Below are 15,486 nucleotides of genomic sequence, written 5' to 3'. Positions count from 1 at the left end.
GGGTGGTTTGCTGTGGCTCAAGCCCAATGGGAGGGGAGAGCTCTTAATGTGGTTTCTGTGTACCTGCCTCCGGCACTGGGTAAAGTGGCTCTGGCAGACCTGGGTAAAGTGTTGACCGGACTGCCTGATGGCACCTTGATAATGAGTAGGGATTACAATATGACAATGGATGACGCAATTGACAGATACCCACAAAGACCGGGGGAAAAATCAAATGACCTTATGGCGGAATTCACAGCGCCAAAAGGCCTCTCATATGTAGGACGGGAGTTGCAACAGTAGATTCTAAATATACATACTTCTCTAGTGTCCACTGCAGTCACTCGCATTGACTACTTCTTAACATACACAGCCTCCATAGGTAGCTTTAGACCCCCTCGGACGCTGCCCAGGGGCATCTCAGATCACTCCCCTGTCTGGATTGAGTTCACTCACAGGGAGCGACAGGCACAAAGTACTATAGTTATTAATCCATGGCTGTTGAAAAGACCTGATATTAAAGTAGAACTATGTAAACAAACTGGAAACTATCTGGCCGAGAATCTGGGATCAGTGGACTCTGCCCGAATTATATGGGAGGCATATAAGGTGGTCTTAAAGGGACACGACCTGTCACTGAAAACAACTTATATAGCAAACAGGCACCAGATATTGGTAAAATTGGAGGAGGAGCTCCGGGAGCTTGAGGCGGAACATGCAAATAATCCCTCAGGTGAGGCACAACACAGATTGGCACTCAAACAAGATGAATATAGACTCAAAACACTTGAACACATGATGGCCACACAGTGCTACCCAACATAGGTTGTGTGAACTGGGTGATTGGGCTGGGAGGACCCTGGCATGGTTGGAAAGAAGGGAGCAGAGTGCAAGGTGGGTGCCCCGACTAACATCCCCAACTGGGGGGGGTCCTACAACACCGCAAAGATATTGCGGAGGCATTTGCAAATCATTTTGAAAGAGCATATTCCCCCTCCACTACGTATACAGCAGAGGACTCACTCCAGCTCTTGGCGGACAGTGATGTGCCAGCTCTCTGAGCTAGACAGGGATGCGCTGGACGGGGACTTGACCAATGAGGAAATCCGGAAAGCTATTGGACAAATTAAATCTGGGAAGGAGATGGGGCCGAATGGCACCCCCATTGAGTTCCTCAAGGTGATGGCCTCTCAAGTCGTCCCGCATTTGCGGTAAATGTACGAGGAAAGTTATGAGACAGGATGTCTGCCGGCAGATCAACGCATTGCTAGTATTCTGGTTATCGCAAACAAAAAAAGAGTGTTCTCTCCAGGTACATAAAGAACCACACTTGGAGAAGAGAGGAAAAATCGCTGGCCTCACTCAGGTTAGTTAGGAAAGCCCTCACTCACTAACCTGGTCGATGACATGCTTCATCATCGGGCCCCACTGAAGAGCCCTAGTGCCTATTCAGTGAGATGCGACTCCAGGTCTACTGCAGAGCAAGTTTTTTTGTGAGTTTAGGCATGAAGTGAAACTAATTAGTGGTAGTGTGAAATAAAAATGTCTTAGATACATCAAAAATTATTTATTATATGATCACTAGGACATAGATAAAGTTTAGTGTTGGAAGATGAACCCAAATTAATTGTTAGGTTAATTCCAATAAATATTATCAGTCAACATGTTTCTGCCTTTGAAACTGTGTAATTTTACCAGACATTCGTCAGGACAACAAAATGGACTAAACCCTGGTGGTATGAGCACCCTAAGGCTCACCCTAACCACGGGACGTGAAAGTAAAAGGTGAAAAAGTGAAAAAAAGTGCAAAAGAAAAGTTTTCTCCTTCCCGGTAACTCCTGGTTTAGGAGGCTTACCAACACGAGGTTACTGCACTTGTAAGTTACATATGATCGGCACCATGGGTTACGGGAGAGGGGTGGTAGCATATTTGGCACACCGCCCTTGACGCCAGGTCGAGGGTGCAGCAGGTTCCGTGGTTAGGGTGAGCCTTAGAGTGCTCATACCGCCAGGGTTTAGTCCATATTGTTGTCCTGACGAATGCCTGGTAAAATTACACCGTTTCAAAGGCAGAAACATTTTGACTGATGTTAATATTTATTGGAATTAACCTAACAATTTGGGTTCATCTTCCAACACTAAATTTTATCTATGTCCTAGTGATCAAACTGGCAAATGGATAGGGTGGAACGGCATCACCTGTTGTATCGGTATGGCTGAAAGAACTAGATAGATGTATGATTGCGGAGAAGGAGGTTTATAATCCGGGGGGTGCCCGAAGAAATGGGATAAGTGGTCGAAATGGAACACCTATAGGGGAGAGATCTGTGTTTCACCCATGGTAGAATTGGAAATGTGTAGAAATATGGATAGAGATGCAACTCTTTGAAATCTGTTTCTTTTCGACCTCTATAACGGGCATCCTGAAGAGTATAATTTGCTAATTACATATGTCAATACTGTCACTTTTCTGTCGCAAACCTTTATTAATAAACCTACATTTAAAAAAATATATAATGATGGATTTACTCTTAACTTACTGACAAAAATCTAACTAAATCCGGTTGGTCTCTCCATGACTGGTCTCAAATTGATTGTACATCTCAATTGAGTATTAATTCGAATAGAGTGATTTCTGAAGAGCAGATACTAATATTCTGCGTAGCTCTAGCTGAAATATTGATCTACAGGATCTTAGTTCGACTAAATTTCTTCAGGAGATTCAGTCTAGCTTTGATAATTCTGTATTTGTATAGCTTAGTTTTGAGAGTTATATATTATTCTAATTATGAGTGTGTAGGTTATTTATTAAATTCCTGGTTCTCATTGGATAACTGGATTGGATCCCCTATATCAGACACTTCTCGGCACAAATCAAGATCCATAGTAGGACTAAGTGAATGAACATGAGGTATAGTAAGGGGATAAAGTAACAAAGTAAATGGGCCCAGTGGTGCTACGACAGCAATAAAAGCAAAAAGAACAGATTGACGGATGGCTGAACAAATCAAACATTCACCCTCAGTCATAGATCTGGGTTTAATCCATCATTTTTTTGCTCACCACGCCACCCCAGTTTGGAACCACCCATATGAAAATCAGTCTTAACCCTATTTACCAAGGGAACTGTCCAGCCTGAACTCCCAGGCCAGGTCTTTTCTGGACTGGAAAGTATGCCCAGACGTGGGTTCTGGGCTCACTACCATTGGATTTAAGCTAGCCTGGCTGATGAGGGGAGACAACCCGAAACAGGTCCCAGGATGCTTGTTCCCGGTCCAGGGTGGCCTTTGGATTTGTCTGGGAGCAGTTGTCGCAGGCCCTGGAGTCATGCTCAAAACCCAGGCACCACAGGCAGGAGTGAGACCAGGAGCCTAGTCACACTATATAAAACTTTAATTGAATTCTCGTATTGAAAGGTTTATTTACAACATTGATATTCAAAAATAGATTTAGCATCTTACAATGGAATACCATGTGGTTGAGAGGGCCACATTATTCGTGGCAGCTACAGCATTGATCTGACTAGCAGGCCCAGTTTGAAGAGCTTTTTTGGTGTCCAGTTGGCTTTATGTAGTGTCCAAGATTTATATTGTGACAAGATGGGAGATACTTTATTTTTCAGGGCAAGGGTCCAGATTTTCTTCCAAATGTGTTCCGCTAAGGTTGAAAAACTTGTTTTGTAAACAGTAGTCCTTGCAGAAAGAAACAAATTACTGCAAATAGAAAAAAATATAGACCAACATCCGCAATACAGATATGAAGTAGTTTAATGGACTGAAAATGTCCCTGACCCAATCAGTGTTTAGATCTATGTTCTGCACCGAATCCATTCTTGTCCTAGCCTCTGAATCCCTTAGATTATCTGCTGATGAGGGCAAGACCGCTGCCCTGATTTTGCTAGATTTGAGTGCTGCATTCGATACTGTATCCCATGGCCGCCTACTTGAATGATTTTGGGGCCTTGGGGTGAGGGACTGCACACTTGACTGAATTACAGACCTCCATGACTGTACCTTCCAGGTCTTTCAGCAGTCATTCAAGTCAGGGACTCGCCCCTTGCAGCAAGGAGAGCATCAGGGTTTTTAATGTCTACATGCGCTCCATGGAGGATGTAGTCGAGTGTCATGGGTGAAGATTGTATCCTATGCTGATGATACTCAGCTGATTATCACCCTGACACAGGATGAAGGTGATGCTGCCTCCAAGTTTAAATCGTGCCTGGTGGACCTGGAAAAATGGACAGACTCCAGCTGCCTCAGACTAAATGCTAGAAAGACTGAGGTCCTTGTGGTTGGCAAGCAACCGCCTATCTAGTCCTCTATATGGTGGCCTTCTGAACTAGGGTATGTTCCTGCTCCTAACCAGAAGATACAAAATCTTGGGATGTGGTTTGACTCGGCACTGCCTTCGACTGCCAGATCTCTACATTGGCTGGCTCCTGATTCTATGTCAGGACCGGAGGCTTCGGATTATGCTTTTCTTCCTTCGCTTTATTACATAAATGAAAAACACAGCAGCCTTAGAAAAGCTCCAATCCATTTTCAAACTGCAGAAATTAGCAACAAAAACGACTTTCAAAGTTCATCAGTCCATGAATAAACTACAGCTCCCATGAGCCTTCAAACATTAGTCCTTCAGCTATCTCCACTCCCAGTATGTTAGACAGTCCATCCTCAACTTCCTCCTCTTTCTTCGCTGCTCACGCAGCAGTCAGTTAAGTGAAATTCTTTCCTTGTTTGTGTTGGGCTGTATTTATGTACTTTCTCGTCCAAGGTCGGACGGAGGTCTGTTGGGCTCTGTTGCGGTGTTTGTAATGGTTTTTCCCCTACAGAGCCCCTAGCAGCGGGAGCGTTCTCGCTCCTTTCGCGGCTTTTGTCCCCGCGGCAGTGCGGTGTTATTAGCGCCCGCCAGGGGGCGCCTGTACGTCTCGCCTGCTCCTCGGCGCGCATCCCTTCACTCTGAGGAGACGCGCGGAGGAGCCGGCCTGCTACGGAGCTTTGCCCTCACCACCCCTCAACGCCCGGTGTACCGGGTCTGTATTTGGCCCATATTTGAATTTTGTGACACCCTGCGGGGTCTGTATTTGGCGGCAGAGACCGCATGAAGCGCCGATTCGGCGAAAACACGTTTTTGATACTTGTGTGGTTAAACGCGCATTGGGGGTGGTTGGACCCGGTCCCGGTGTGGAGGGTCAGCGCGTTTGGGGGCTTTGGCATGTGGCCTACCTTGCCAGTTCTCTGGCCCAAAACGTTATTGCAGTCTGAATAGTCTGCCCATATTTGTTCTCTGACGCCCTCTGGAGAGAGGGTATTGTCCATAGTGCAGTTTTTGGCATCAGGTGCTTAGTGTTTAGCGTGGCAGCATGGAACAAGTGGATTACTTTGAGGAACCCCACTCCTACTTACAAGATGAGGAGTTCTACCAAGCAGTCAACAGCTCTATTTATCGCTGTGTGACTGAGGTGGTGGGTCCCATGGAGGACCGGTTGTCTGCGCGCATCGTTGAGGAGTGCGCCAAGCTGGCGCAGGCCCATTTGGGAGCGCCTACTGGCCTCCCAGGCCCCTCTGGTGAGGGCCCCCCGCGCCAAAGAAGCCCTGCAGGGAAGGGGCTCCGGAAGGGGGGCAGGGGGTGGACAGAGGCGCCTTTGAGCGTCTCCGGGACGCTTTCTTGGCCAAGGCGACTGCTGGCCCCCCTGCACCGCTTTCGGACCCTGAACCTTCGGTGGTTTCAGAGACCGCACCTCCGTCTCCGGGTTTGGATTCACCGGATACTGACGATGACGGGGAGTCGGTCCGCTCGTGGCGCCCCTTGGGCTCGGCCACTGAGTTGCCCCGGGACAGTTCCGGCATGTCGGACCCGGATGAAATTATGCATCCGCGGTGCGCTGCCTGGACGCCGGGAGACACGGTGGCAAAGTTCCTGGCAGGTCGCCTGCGCAAACCTTTGGAAAAGGACGCCAGGGGTTGCCTGCGGGGGGAGTGTCCTAGGCACACTTTGGAGGGTAAGGTGGCCCTGGCGCCCGAATTGGACGCAAAAATGGCCACCTTCCTCGCCAAATTTATGAAGGATCCCCGTAAAGGGATCGACCGTTCCTGGCGGTCATGCCAGGATAAGTTGTTAGATGCAGTGGGGCCCGCCACGAAAATCCTGGACATGGCGAAGGAAGCGAAGGCCAATGGTACGGTGATTTCTCCTGAGGTCTTATCCAACTGGGCCCAGAGGGTTATCATTTTTTTGGGGAACGCCAACTGCGCCCTCTCCACCGAACGTCGGAGATCCCTGCTTATCAAGCTGGACCCGAAACTAGGTGATTTGGCTTCTTCGGAAGCAGGGGCGGTCGCCCAGGGCGGCCTTTTTGGCGAGCCTTTCATTAAAGAGCTCGGCAAATTCGTGTCCACGTTCACTTCGCTGGACAAGGCACAGTCCGGCATTAAAAGAGTATTCCAGCAGCGTTTTTCCCAAGGGGCCGGTCGAGGCAGGGGCCGCCCGACCGGCCGCACAGGGCAGAACGCAAACGGTGGACGGCAAGGCTCCGGCAGAGGCCAGTACCAGACCTCAGCGAAGTTCAATAACTTTTACCCCACAAGAGGGCAACGCTTCGGCCGTCGAGGATTCCGCAAGAACCCTGGACTCCATACCTCCAACGGTAAGTGTATGGTCTTCGGACCAGGTTCTCATGGGGGGCAGGTTAGCGGCCTTTTACGAGGAGTGGGCGTCGCTCACTGCAGACGCATGGGTTTTTCAAACCGTGCGGAGGTTCCATATCGATTTCTACGACCAACCATTTCAGGTGTGCCCTCCGCGGCCGATCATTTTTTCCGAGTCAGACACGCGCTTGATAGACAAAGAGGTCTCGGAGTTGCTCCAAAAAGGGGCCATTCGCCTATCAACGTGACATCCCGCTGGTTTCCTCAGCAATGTCTTCCTGGTAGACAAGACGGATGGGGGCAAACGTCCTGTGATCAACCTCAACGGCTGGCTAGTTTACTGCCACTTCAAAATGGAGGGGATTCACCTCCTTCGAGATGTACTCATCCCACGGTATTGGATGGTGAGGTTGGATCTAAAGGACACTTATTTGGTCGTACCCATTCATCCTCCACATCGACGTTTCCTTCAGTTTTTCTGAAAGGACAGAGTATTCGAATATACCGCCCTTCCTTTCGGTCTTTCCTCGGCCCCTTGGTGCTTCACGAAGGTGCTGCACCCGGTGGTAGAGTTCCTGCGGGGGCAGGGTATTCGGGTGATCGTCTATCTGGACGATATTCTCTTGATGGGCCAGTGCCCGGTGCTCTTGGCTGGTCAACTTCAGCCGGCGGTCGATCTTCTCCAGAAGCTGGGTTTCGTCATCAACGGCTCCAAGTCGGTTCTGGTTCCGTGTCAAAGACTTACCTTTCTGGGGTTTGTCATAGACTCAGTCGGAGCCTCCCTCAGTCTTCCCTCGAAGAAGATGGCCAAGATCAGGCATACGTTACGGCAGACCATTTCCAAGGACCGGACCTCTCTGCGACAGGTAGCCAGAGTGGTGGGACTTCTGTCGTCCTCCATTCAAGCAATTTTCCCAGGCCCACTGCACTACAGAGCGCTCCAGCGCCTCAAGGTCCGACACCTCCGACGGGGCATGTCCTACGACCAGATGATACCCCTCTCGGAGGACGTGAAGGAGGAGATGTCCTGGTGGCTCTCGCACATGGAGGCCTGGAATGGTCGGGCGATCTTCGGATCAGCTCCGGATCTTGTGATAGAGTCCGATGCCAGCAGGTCCGGCTGGGGTGCCCGTTGCGGGGAGTTCCCCACCAGCGGCGCTTGGTCATCCGACGAACAACAGTTGTATATCAATTGTTTGGAGCTTTTGGCAGGGTCCTTCACGGTCCGCTGTTGGACCAAGGATTCCGCGAGGGCCTGTGTCCTGTTACGGATGGACAATGTCTCAGCGGTTCGATACGTCATCCACCTGGGAGGGCCTCGCTCACGAGCTCTGGCAGATTTGGCGAAAGAGTTCTGGAACTATTGCCTCTCGCATCACATATCAGTGACGGCGGAATACCTGCCGGGTCAGGCCAATCAAGTGGCGGACTGGCACTCCAGGCACCTGAGGGATGCCAGTCAGTGGATGTTGGACATCCCGGTCTTCCAGTGGCTGACCGCCAACTGGGGTCCGTTTTCGGTGGACCTGTTTGCATCCCGACTAGACCACCAACTTCCAAGATTTTTCAGTTGGAGGCCGGATCCGCATGCGGAGGCCACGGACGCTTTCCTCCAGGATTGGAGCCAGGAGAGGCCTTATGCGTTCCCGCCGTTCGATGATAATACGAACGGCGACCCAGGTGCGCCGTCAGGAGGTGGAGATGGTGTTGGTTACGCCACTCTGGAGGTCTCAAGTCTGGTTTCCAGTTCTTTTGGAACTTTCTTGGGATTTTCCAATCCTACTCCCCCAGTTTCCTCACCTCTTGCTCAGCCCGGATCGAGAACCTCATCCTCTCATCATGCAGGGCTCTCTCCACCTCATGGCATGGAGGCTTTCCAGAAACGTTGGTCGCTCCCGGGCCTTTCAGGATCGGCTGAGGGCCTGCTCTCCAAGGCCTGGGCCGATAGCACGGCGAATCGCTACAAATCCGCTTGGCTTAAATGGATGAGTTGGTATCTTTGAAGGGACCTGGATCTCGGGGTCGCAGGACTCGTTCCGATCTTGAACTTTCTAGCCGAATTGGCGTCTAAGGGCCAAGCCTATAGGACAATTAACGCAATGAGTTTCTCACTCTCAGGGGGTCACCAACCTGTGGAGGGTTCCCCAGTGGGGGAACATCCTTTTGTTTGTCGCCTTTTACGGGGTGTTAGTCTCTCTTTACCTCCGGAACCCCGATATTCGGTCCTTTGGGATGTGAATGTGGTCTTGAACCTGTTCCTGTCCTGGCAGGCCAGCGCTTATTTGTCCCTGAAGGAGCGGTCAGCTAAATTGGCTATGCTGTGTTTGGTTTCTTGCCGATGGGTGTCGGATGTACGCGCCCTGGATGTGTCGGCGCGAGTGTTCTCCCTGGACGGGGTTACTTTTCAAGTGGGACGTCGTACAAAGTCTGCGTCACGAACGATCTCGTACCCAGCCTTTGTGGACTCTCCCAAGTTGTGCGTCGTGCAGTGTTTGAAGGCTTATGAAGACATGACGTTGGATATCCGCTCACCGGGCGAACAACAATTACTAATTGCCCTGCGAAAACCACACAGAGCAGTCTCTTCCCCCACTATTGCAAGGTGGGTGCGTTGGGTCATGCAAGAGGCAGGCATTGATACTAAACGTTTTGGAGCTCACTCTGCCAGGGGAGCAATGGCTTCTAAGGCGTTTTCAGTGGAAGCTCGTTTGGAGGATTTAATGCGGGCAGCAGATAGGTCCTCAGACTCCACGTTTAAAAGGTTTTATTTTAAACCGGTGGTGGATCTAGCTCAAATGGTAGTGAGTAAGCTTTAAACCAGCATAATCCGGTCCGGACATAGAATCGAAATTTGCCTAGCTTATGTAACGGTAAGTTTCAATTCTATTAAGGACACGGAGGCGAGGATTATCCCACCCTGGAGTTCGTCGATGATGAACCCGCCCATATGTCTGTAAGTAACTTTTTCCATTTACATTGTGCATGTTTCTTAAGGCAGTCTTGATGATGTCCTCAATTAGTTACTATCACCAGATTGTGGGTGCTTCTCTTACGTTCTTTTTCCGCTAGGAAATGATGGTTCCAAACAGGACCAGTGAGAGATGTGCGTAACCAGCGCGAAGAAAGAGGAGGAAGTTGAGGATGGACTGTCTAACATACTGGGAGTGGAGATAGCTGAAGGACTAATGTTTGAAGGCTCATGGGAGCTGTAGTTTATTCATGGACTGATGAACTTTTAAAGTCGTTTTTGTTGCTAATTTCTGCAGTTTGAAAATGGATTGGAGCTTTTCTAAGGCTGCTGTGTTTTTCATTTATGTAATAAAGCGAAGGAAGAAAAGCATAATCCTCGCCTCCGCGTCCTTAATAGAATTGAAACTTAGTTACGTAAGCTAGGCAAATTTCGATTCAGCATCTTGAAAATCCTTCGTAAAATCTTAGAGCGTCTGCCAGATTCCACTAAGAAAACAGTTAACCAGGCGCTTATACTGTTTTGCCTGAACCACAGTAATGTTCTTTATCTTGGATCTTCTAAAGAAAAAATAAGACTGTTGCAGAGGGGGTAGAATACAGCAGCCCAATTGTTTCTTAATATTCTTAAACATTCTTCTTTGGACCCTGCCCTTGCTAAGCTTCACTGGCTTCATAGTCGGGCCAGAGTGGCTTTTAAAGCCTTATGTTTTTGTCCCAGATTCATAAACTTGATAGGCCCTCGTTTTTTCTTCCCCTGAGCAAACTTTACCTGCCATATCCCTGCCTTAGATCCTCCTGAACAGCTAAGCCTACGATACCCAAAACACAGCTTGTTTGGGTGGCAGCTTTTTCAGTCTCGTTGCAACAAAGACGTGGAACCTCCTCCCTTAGGACCTTAGAATGCAACCTTCAGAAACTGTTTTGTAGAAATTTAAAAACCTGTTTGTGAGAAGCTGACCTGGCATATGTTGACCACTAATGTAAGTGGGCACCTTGCACCAGTCCAGACAACCCTCAACATGATTTAAGAGGTCTTAGACAACCTTAGAAGCTCTTTAAGTGGTAGCTGTGGACAGCAGCCTACAGGCTTAGTCCAGAAGGAGTGTAAAGTAGCTTGTTTTACCAGAATGCAATCTTATAGTATAGATTAAGTGAAAATGATCCACACCAAATATTTATAAAAATGTGATTATAGAATACTCTTGTACTTTCAAGTATCTCACACAAGGAAATAAATACAATGCACACAATATGTTAGCAAAGAAACAGTAAATAGCACGGAACACAGTTTGGTTTGGTCCCCATCATGCCTTGGCAAAACGAAGCCAGGCAGGAATCAAAGAAGGAGCAACATCGGGACCAGCAAGGTCCAGGGGATAGGGAGTCAGGGTAGCCCAAAACTAACAAGTGTGACCTTCAAGTGGACCCACAGGCCAGATGCACTGGAGTCGCAAGAGGACTTCAAGCAGCACACCAAAAGATGCAGGCCACCATGCACACGATGTGGTGTGGCCGAAGATTCTGGTCACTGGAGGTGCTAGAGGTTGGGGCTACATAGAGTCCGAAGATCTTTTTTCAAAGAAGCCAAAAAGCCTTTGCAACTGCAAGTTGGACACGGTGCAAAGGGGTTCGGTTATTGCTCCCATGAGGACTACTGGCCTCAAACTTGGTGAGAGGGTAGAGCAGGCCTCGGGTGCTGTGGTAAACCACCACCTGTGTTGCAGAGCAGACAGAGTCCGGAGGAGCTCAGGAGCTGCAGACCAGTCCACTTAGTTGCTGTGCCTGCAAAGGTAGGGGAGGGTCTCCTTCACTCCAAGGGAGATTACTTCAGGTGGCTTTTGTGTTTCACAGGCCTTGGAGGTTCCTGTATAATGCAGAGGCACAGACTATGCAGCAGACTAGAAGGGAGACTAAATCAGGCCCATACAAAGTCCAGCGTGCCCAGACGGTAGAAATGCATTATCCCACCACGAATCTAGGAACCTACACCCAGGTAAGCCCTTAAGTACCCTAGGGAAAGGTTTGGGAAGATTCAGAAAACCCTCCCAGGGAAGGATCTAGACAGGGGGGAGGTTAGTCCCATGTCCTTTGTGCAGTTTTCCGCCAGAGCAGGAGCCAACGGCTCCCAGGACTGGTTTAAACTAGACTATGCACAGGGACACCAAATGTGACCCTGATGAAGACTTTATGGCGCTGGCAAGCGCACCCACCCAGCCCCAATACACTAAATCCGGTCTGAGAGGTGGTCACACCTCCCTTTGACAGGATGTCTATTGTTCCACCTTCCTCTGCTCGAGCTTGGCTCAGCAGCAGGAGGGCAGAAATGTGTCTCTAGCCAGCAGCAACCATTTTGTGCTGTCCGAGTCTAGAAGGCTTGTACCGGGAACACAGCCTTGCTCGGAATGATTCCAACATGTTTGATACCAATTATAATAGGATTCATTGCAGCCGTTTTCAAAATGGTCATCGCATAATTACGCGGTGTCCCTCTATAAAGTATATGGCTGATACACTGACAACCCGGGAGAATGGACTCCGTAGGCTGCAGGGTGTCCTACACTTGCAGGGACACCCTTCTCACCAAGCACCTTGCCTTCAGGATTGTAAATGCCTGCTAAAGGTGTGACATAGGGTTTACGTGCAGTGACCCTTAAATATAGAAAACCTATATCTTTAGTAGGTGGTGGATGCACCAGCTTACACAGGATGTAATGGCAGGCCTGTAGTTCCATTTTGCATGGTCTCTCATGTGTGGCATAATGCATGCTTCAGCCAATGGGAGAACTTTGGGGTACCTACGCCCTGGATACACGAGTACCATATACTAGGGACTGATAAGGGTACCCCAGTACCCAATCTGGGATTGTACCTAGGTACTAACAACAGTTTAGGGAGAAAGCAGATAGACTGGAGTCCTGATTAGCAGGATCCCAGCAAGACTAGTCAAAAAAAGTATATCAAGCAAAAAGTGGGGGTAACCATAAAAGCCGATCCTAGTTTCCTACACTGGTTCTTCAGACAATAGTTATCTAACTCTTAGGGCTGGCTCTCTGAAATGGTTGTACTGCTTGCTATTAGGACAAAAACTAGCGTGGGGACACTCCGTATTGTAGTAACCATGCGCTTTACAAATTTCTAACATAATTTGGACAAGAAATATGGTAGCAGATGGAAGCTAGAGGTATGGCTTTTAAATGATTCTGCAGCACATGATTTTAGTTCAATAGTTTTGCAATTCCTCCCCAGCCAAAGTCTAAAACTGTACACCCGAATAGTATGCATCCATCAACTACATGAGACTATACACCAAAAATAAAGGCTGCCTCATCAGAGTGTTCATTGCCTGCACGCAACACCGGATTCTGGTGAATCATCTTGAAGTAAACAGGTGTCAAACCACACAACCCAAATTCTCAAAGCAAGACCACACAACGCAGCGTAAAATCCTATAGCACTCATGTAAGGGTTTGGTTATAGATAGGCTACCCTATAGCTCACATACTGGCTAGCAGTATCGTCCCATCTATTCCGAGGCCAAAATTGGACGAAGGGACCTTGCACCTCAAGATGAGAAAAAAGCCCAATTCATGGAATAAAAGTAATGAGTTACTTGGACTAGTCAAATGAGTCAGTAAGCTCAATAAAGGTGCATCTTTTGACTTTCCTCGATTATTTTTAGATGGCCATCCCTTGTTTCAAGCCAACCGAAAAAAGTTTTTAAAGCCTTCATCAAAAAAAAAAATAAGTTAAGTGTCCATTACACAACGTGAAAATGGAGTACAAAGAAAAACCGGCAGTCATTTTAAGCTACATATTGCAGGCGACTAACCTGGTTCTTGCGGTAATCTTGTTGAGAATGTCTCAGCACCCGGTAGCACAGGCGGCATATGTGCCTGAAGGGGGCATGCCTCTGGTCTCCAAGCTCTTCCAGTCTGAGCATGGGTCCATCGCCACAGTCTGTGAATGGAGCCTGTAACAGCTTGAAGATCTGATGGCAAGAAGAAATGTTGAAGCACACAAGAAGGGAAACTGGCAGAACATTTGTAGAATCAAAACAGCAATCCATTCAGTCCACCATAATAGAAATTAAACTTGAATGGTTGACAGAAACACTTAAGATCATGTCCAGGGAGCACCAACATAAGATCTCACAGAGTTAAAATGGTATTTACTTTAGCCCTAGATTTCAAAAAGGAGTACATTTCATTGACTCAAATGGTTCAGATACCCTGACTGCAACAAAAGGTTGTGGGTGAATAGGTACCCAAGTCCATTACATTACTTGCCTCGACATTTAAACATGTTATTTAATGAAAAGGAGAGACGGTTTATTGCATATGGAAAATGAGGGCAATGAAGAACTAACCTCTTACACTGGACTTACCCAGGAAGGGATGCTTATGCATCTACAATCCCCTTGAATAATACCAGTCACTGACCTTTATATTAGGGCCATTGGGAAGATGGACCAAACATTGAAGCCCTTTGAGATACTCAAGGTGTCGACAAACTTGCTGAATGTCAGACTCTTGGAACTTTCGGAATAGTACTCTATATTGAATTTGTAGAGCATCATATGCTGTTAGTTTCCTGCACCACAAGTTACCCTTCACTGAGCTATTTACAATCCTCCTGGAGATCACTTTTAAACGCTAAAACCTACAATCTTCAAAGCAATCATGTCTATATTCTGGCTATGGTGACAAAAAACAGACCCTACTAGCATAATGATTGTAAATTGAAACTGTTGAGCATTGCTAGACAAATAAAAATCTAACAATGTGTCACATTCCTAAAAACATAAGCATCAATAAGGAAATATTGGATGGCCAAAGATGATTTCACTAAACTATAATTTATGGATTTTTCTTGTATATGCAAACTTTGACAATATTCACATGTTTGTAAACAATTCTTCAAAGACATCCCCAGATATGCAAAGCTAGAACGAAATCCTCGAAAAATGAATAAGGATTTGGAATACGTAACCACCAGTAACGGGATGATATGAGGTTATCAGCATCAAATATCCAAATCTCACAGATGGAACAAGATTTAAAAGAAAAGAACAAGTTACTTACCTTCAGGAATTCTTTTTCTGGTGGATACTTTAACTGCAGATTCCCCACAGACCTCCCACATCCAAGTTCTGAAAGTTGGACTCTTTCCCTCAAAAGAAAAATGGCCCAGTCCACCGATCTAGACACTGGTTGAATCAATTTGCTCCAAGGCTCTGCATCTGAAGGAGTCTACACAAGAAACTTACAAGAGTGTGCATGAATGGTGCTTATATGTGGCTGGACTTATCAGTTTTGGAGCAGAACAGCATTGGTGCAGAGCTGCATGACACCATCTACCAGTGTTGGTACTAATTTTAAGTTACCAGATCCATTCAGACACATCCTAGAATAGATACCAAAGCAGTAACTCTGCAGGTGGAGGATATGAGGAGTGGTCTCAGACCAAAAAGTCTTGCAGGACCAAAAACGGGAAATGCCTTATCTGAACTTCAAGGCAGCAGAGATTAGTGAACGTGTGCAGAGATTCCTGTGTCACAGTCTGGCAGATGTCAAGCCAAGGCACTCTGCGTGCCAGAGCAGTAGTAAAAGCATGTGCTCTGGTAGGATGGGACCTTCAGAAGGCTGTTTCTTAGCAACTGGGAAGCAAATCTTAATGCAAAAGATAATCCACCTTAAAGTCATCTTCTGCATGGCGTCTTTTCTCCGCCTTTGAGAAACCCACACAAAAATGATTCTCCACGCAATCTTGTCAGGTGCAATCATTGTAAATGCTTAAAGCTCTTTAGAGGTACAGCTTTAGGATATTCTCCTCTATAAAGGGGCAAAGAACACGGGTAGTGTGATAGATTGCCGAACGTGAAAGTCACAAC

At 47.5% G+C, this 15,486-nt stretch overlaps 1 protein-coding gene across 1 annotated transcript in view; it reads right to left on the bottom strand.

The window, feature by feature from the left end:
- Window positions 1–15,486, bottom strand: part of ITPR1 (inositol 1,4,5-trisphosphate receptor type 1) — a 1,666,678-nt gene that overhangs the window by 964,790 nt on the left and 686,402 nt on the right. The window contains exon 15 of the mRNA XM_086939209.1: window positions 13,426–13,584. Coding sequence (XP_086795335.1) covers window positions 13,426–13,584 — 159 coding nt within the window. The remainder of the gene's footprint in view (window positions 1–13,425; window positions 13,585–15,486) is intronic.

The sequence above is a fragment of the Lissotriton vulgaris genome, chromosome 9, assembly GCF_964263255.1.
Source record: "Lissotriton vulgaris chromosome 9, aLisVul1.2, whole genome shotgun sequence".
Lineage (NCBI taxonomy): Eukaryota > Metazoa > Chordata > Amphibia > Caudata > Salamandridae > Lissotriton > Lissotriton vulgaris.
The sequence above is the reverse complement of the archived record's forward strand: the minus strand, read 5'-3'. Positions and strand labels throughout refer to the sequence as shown.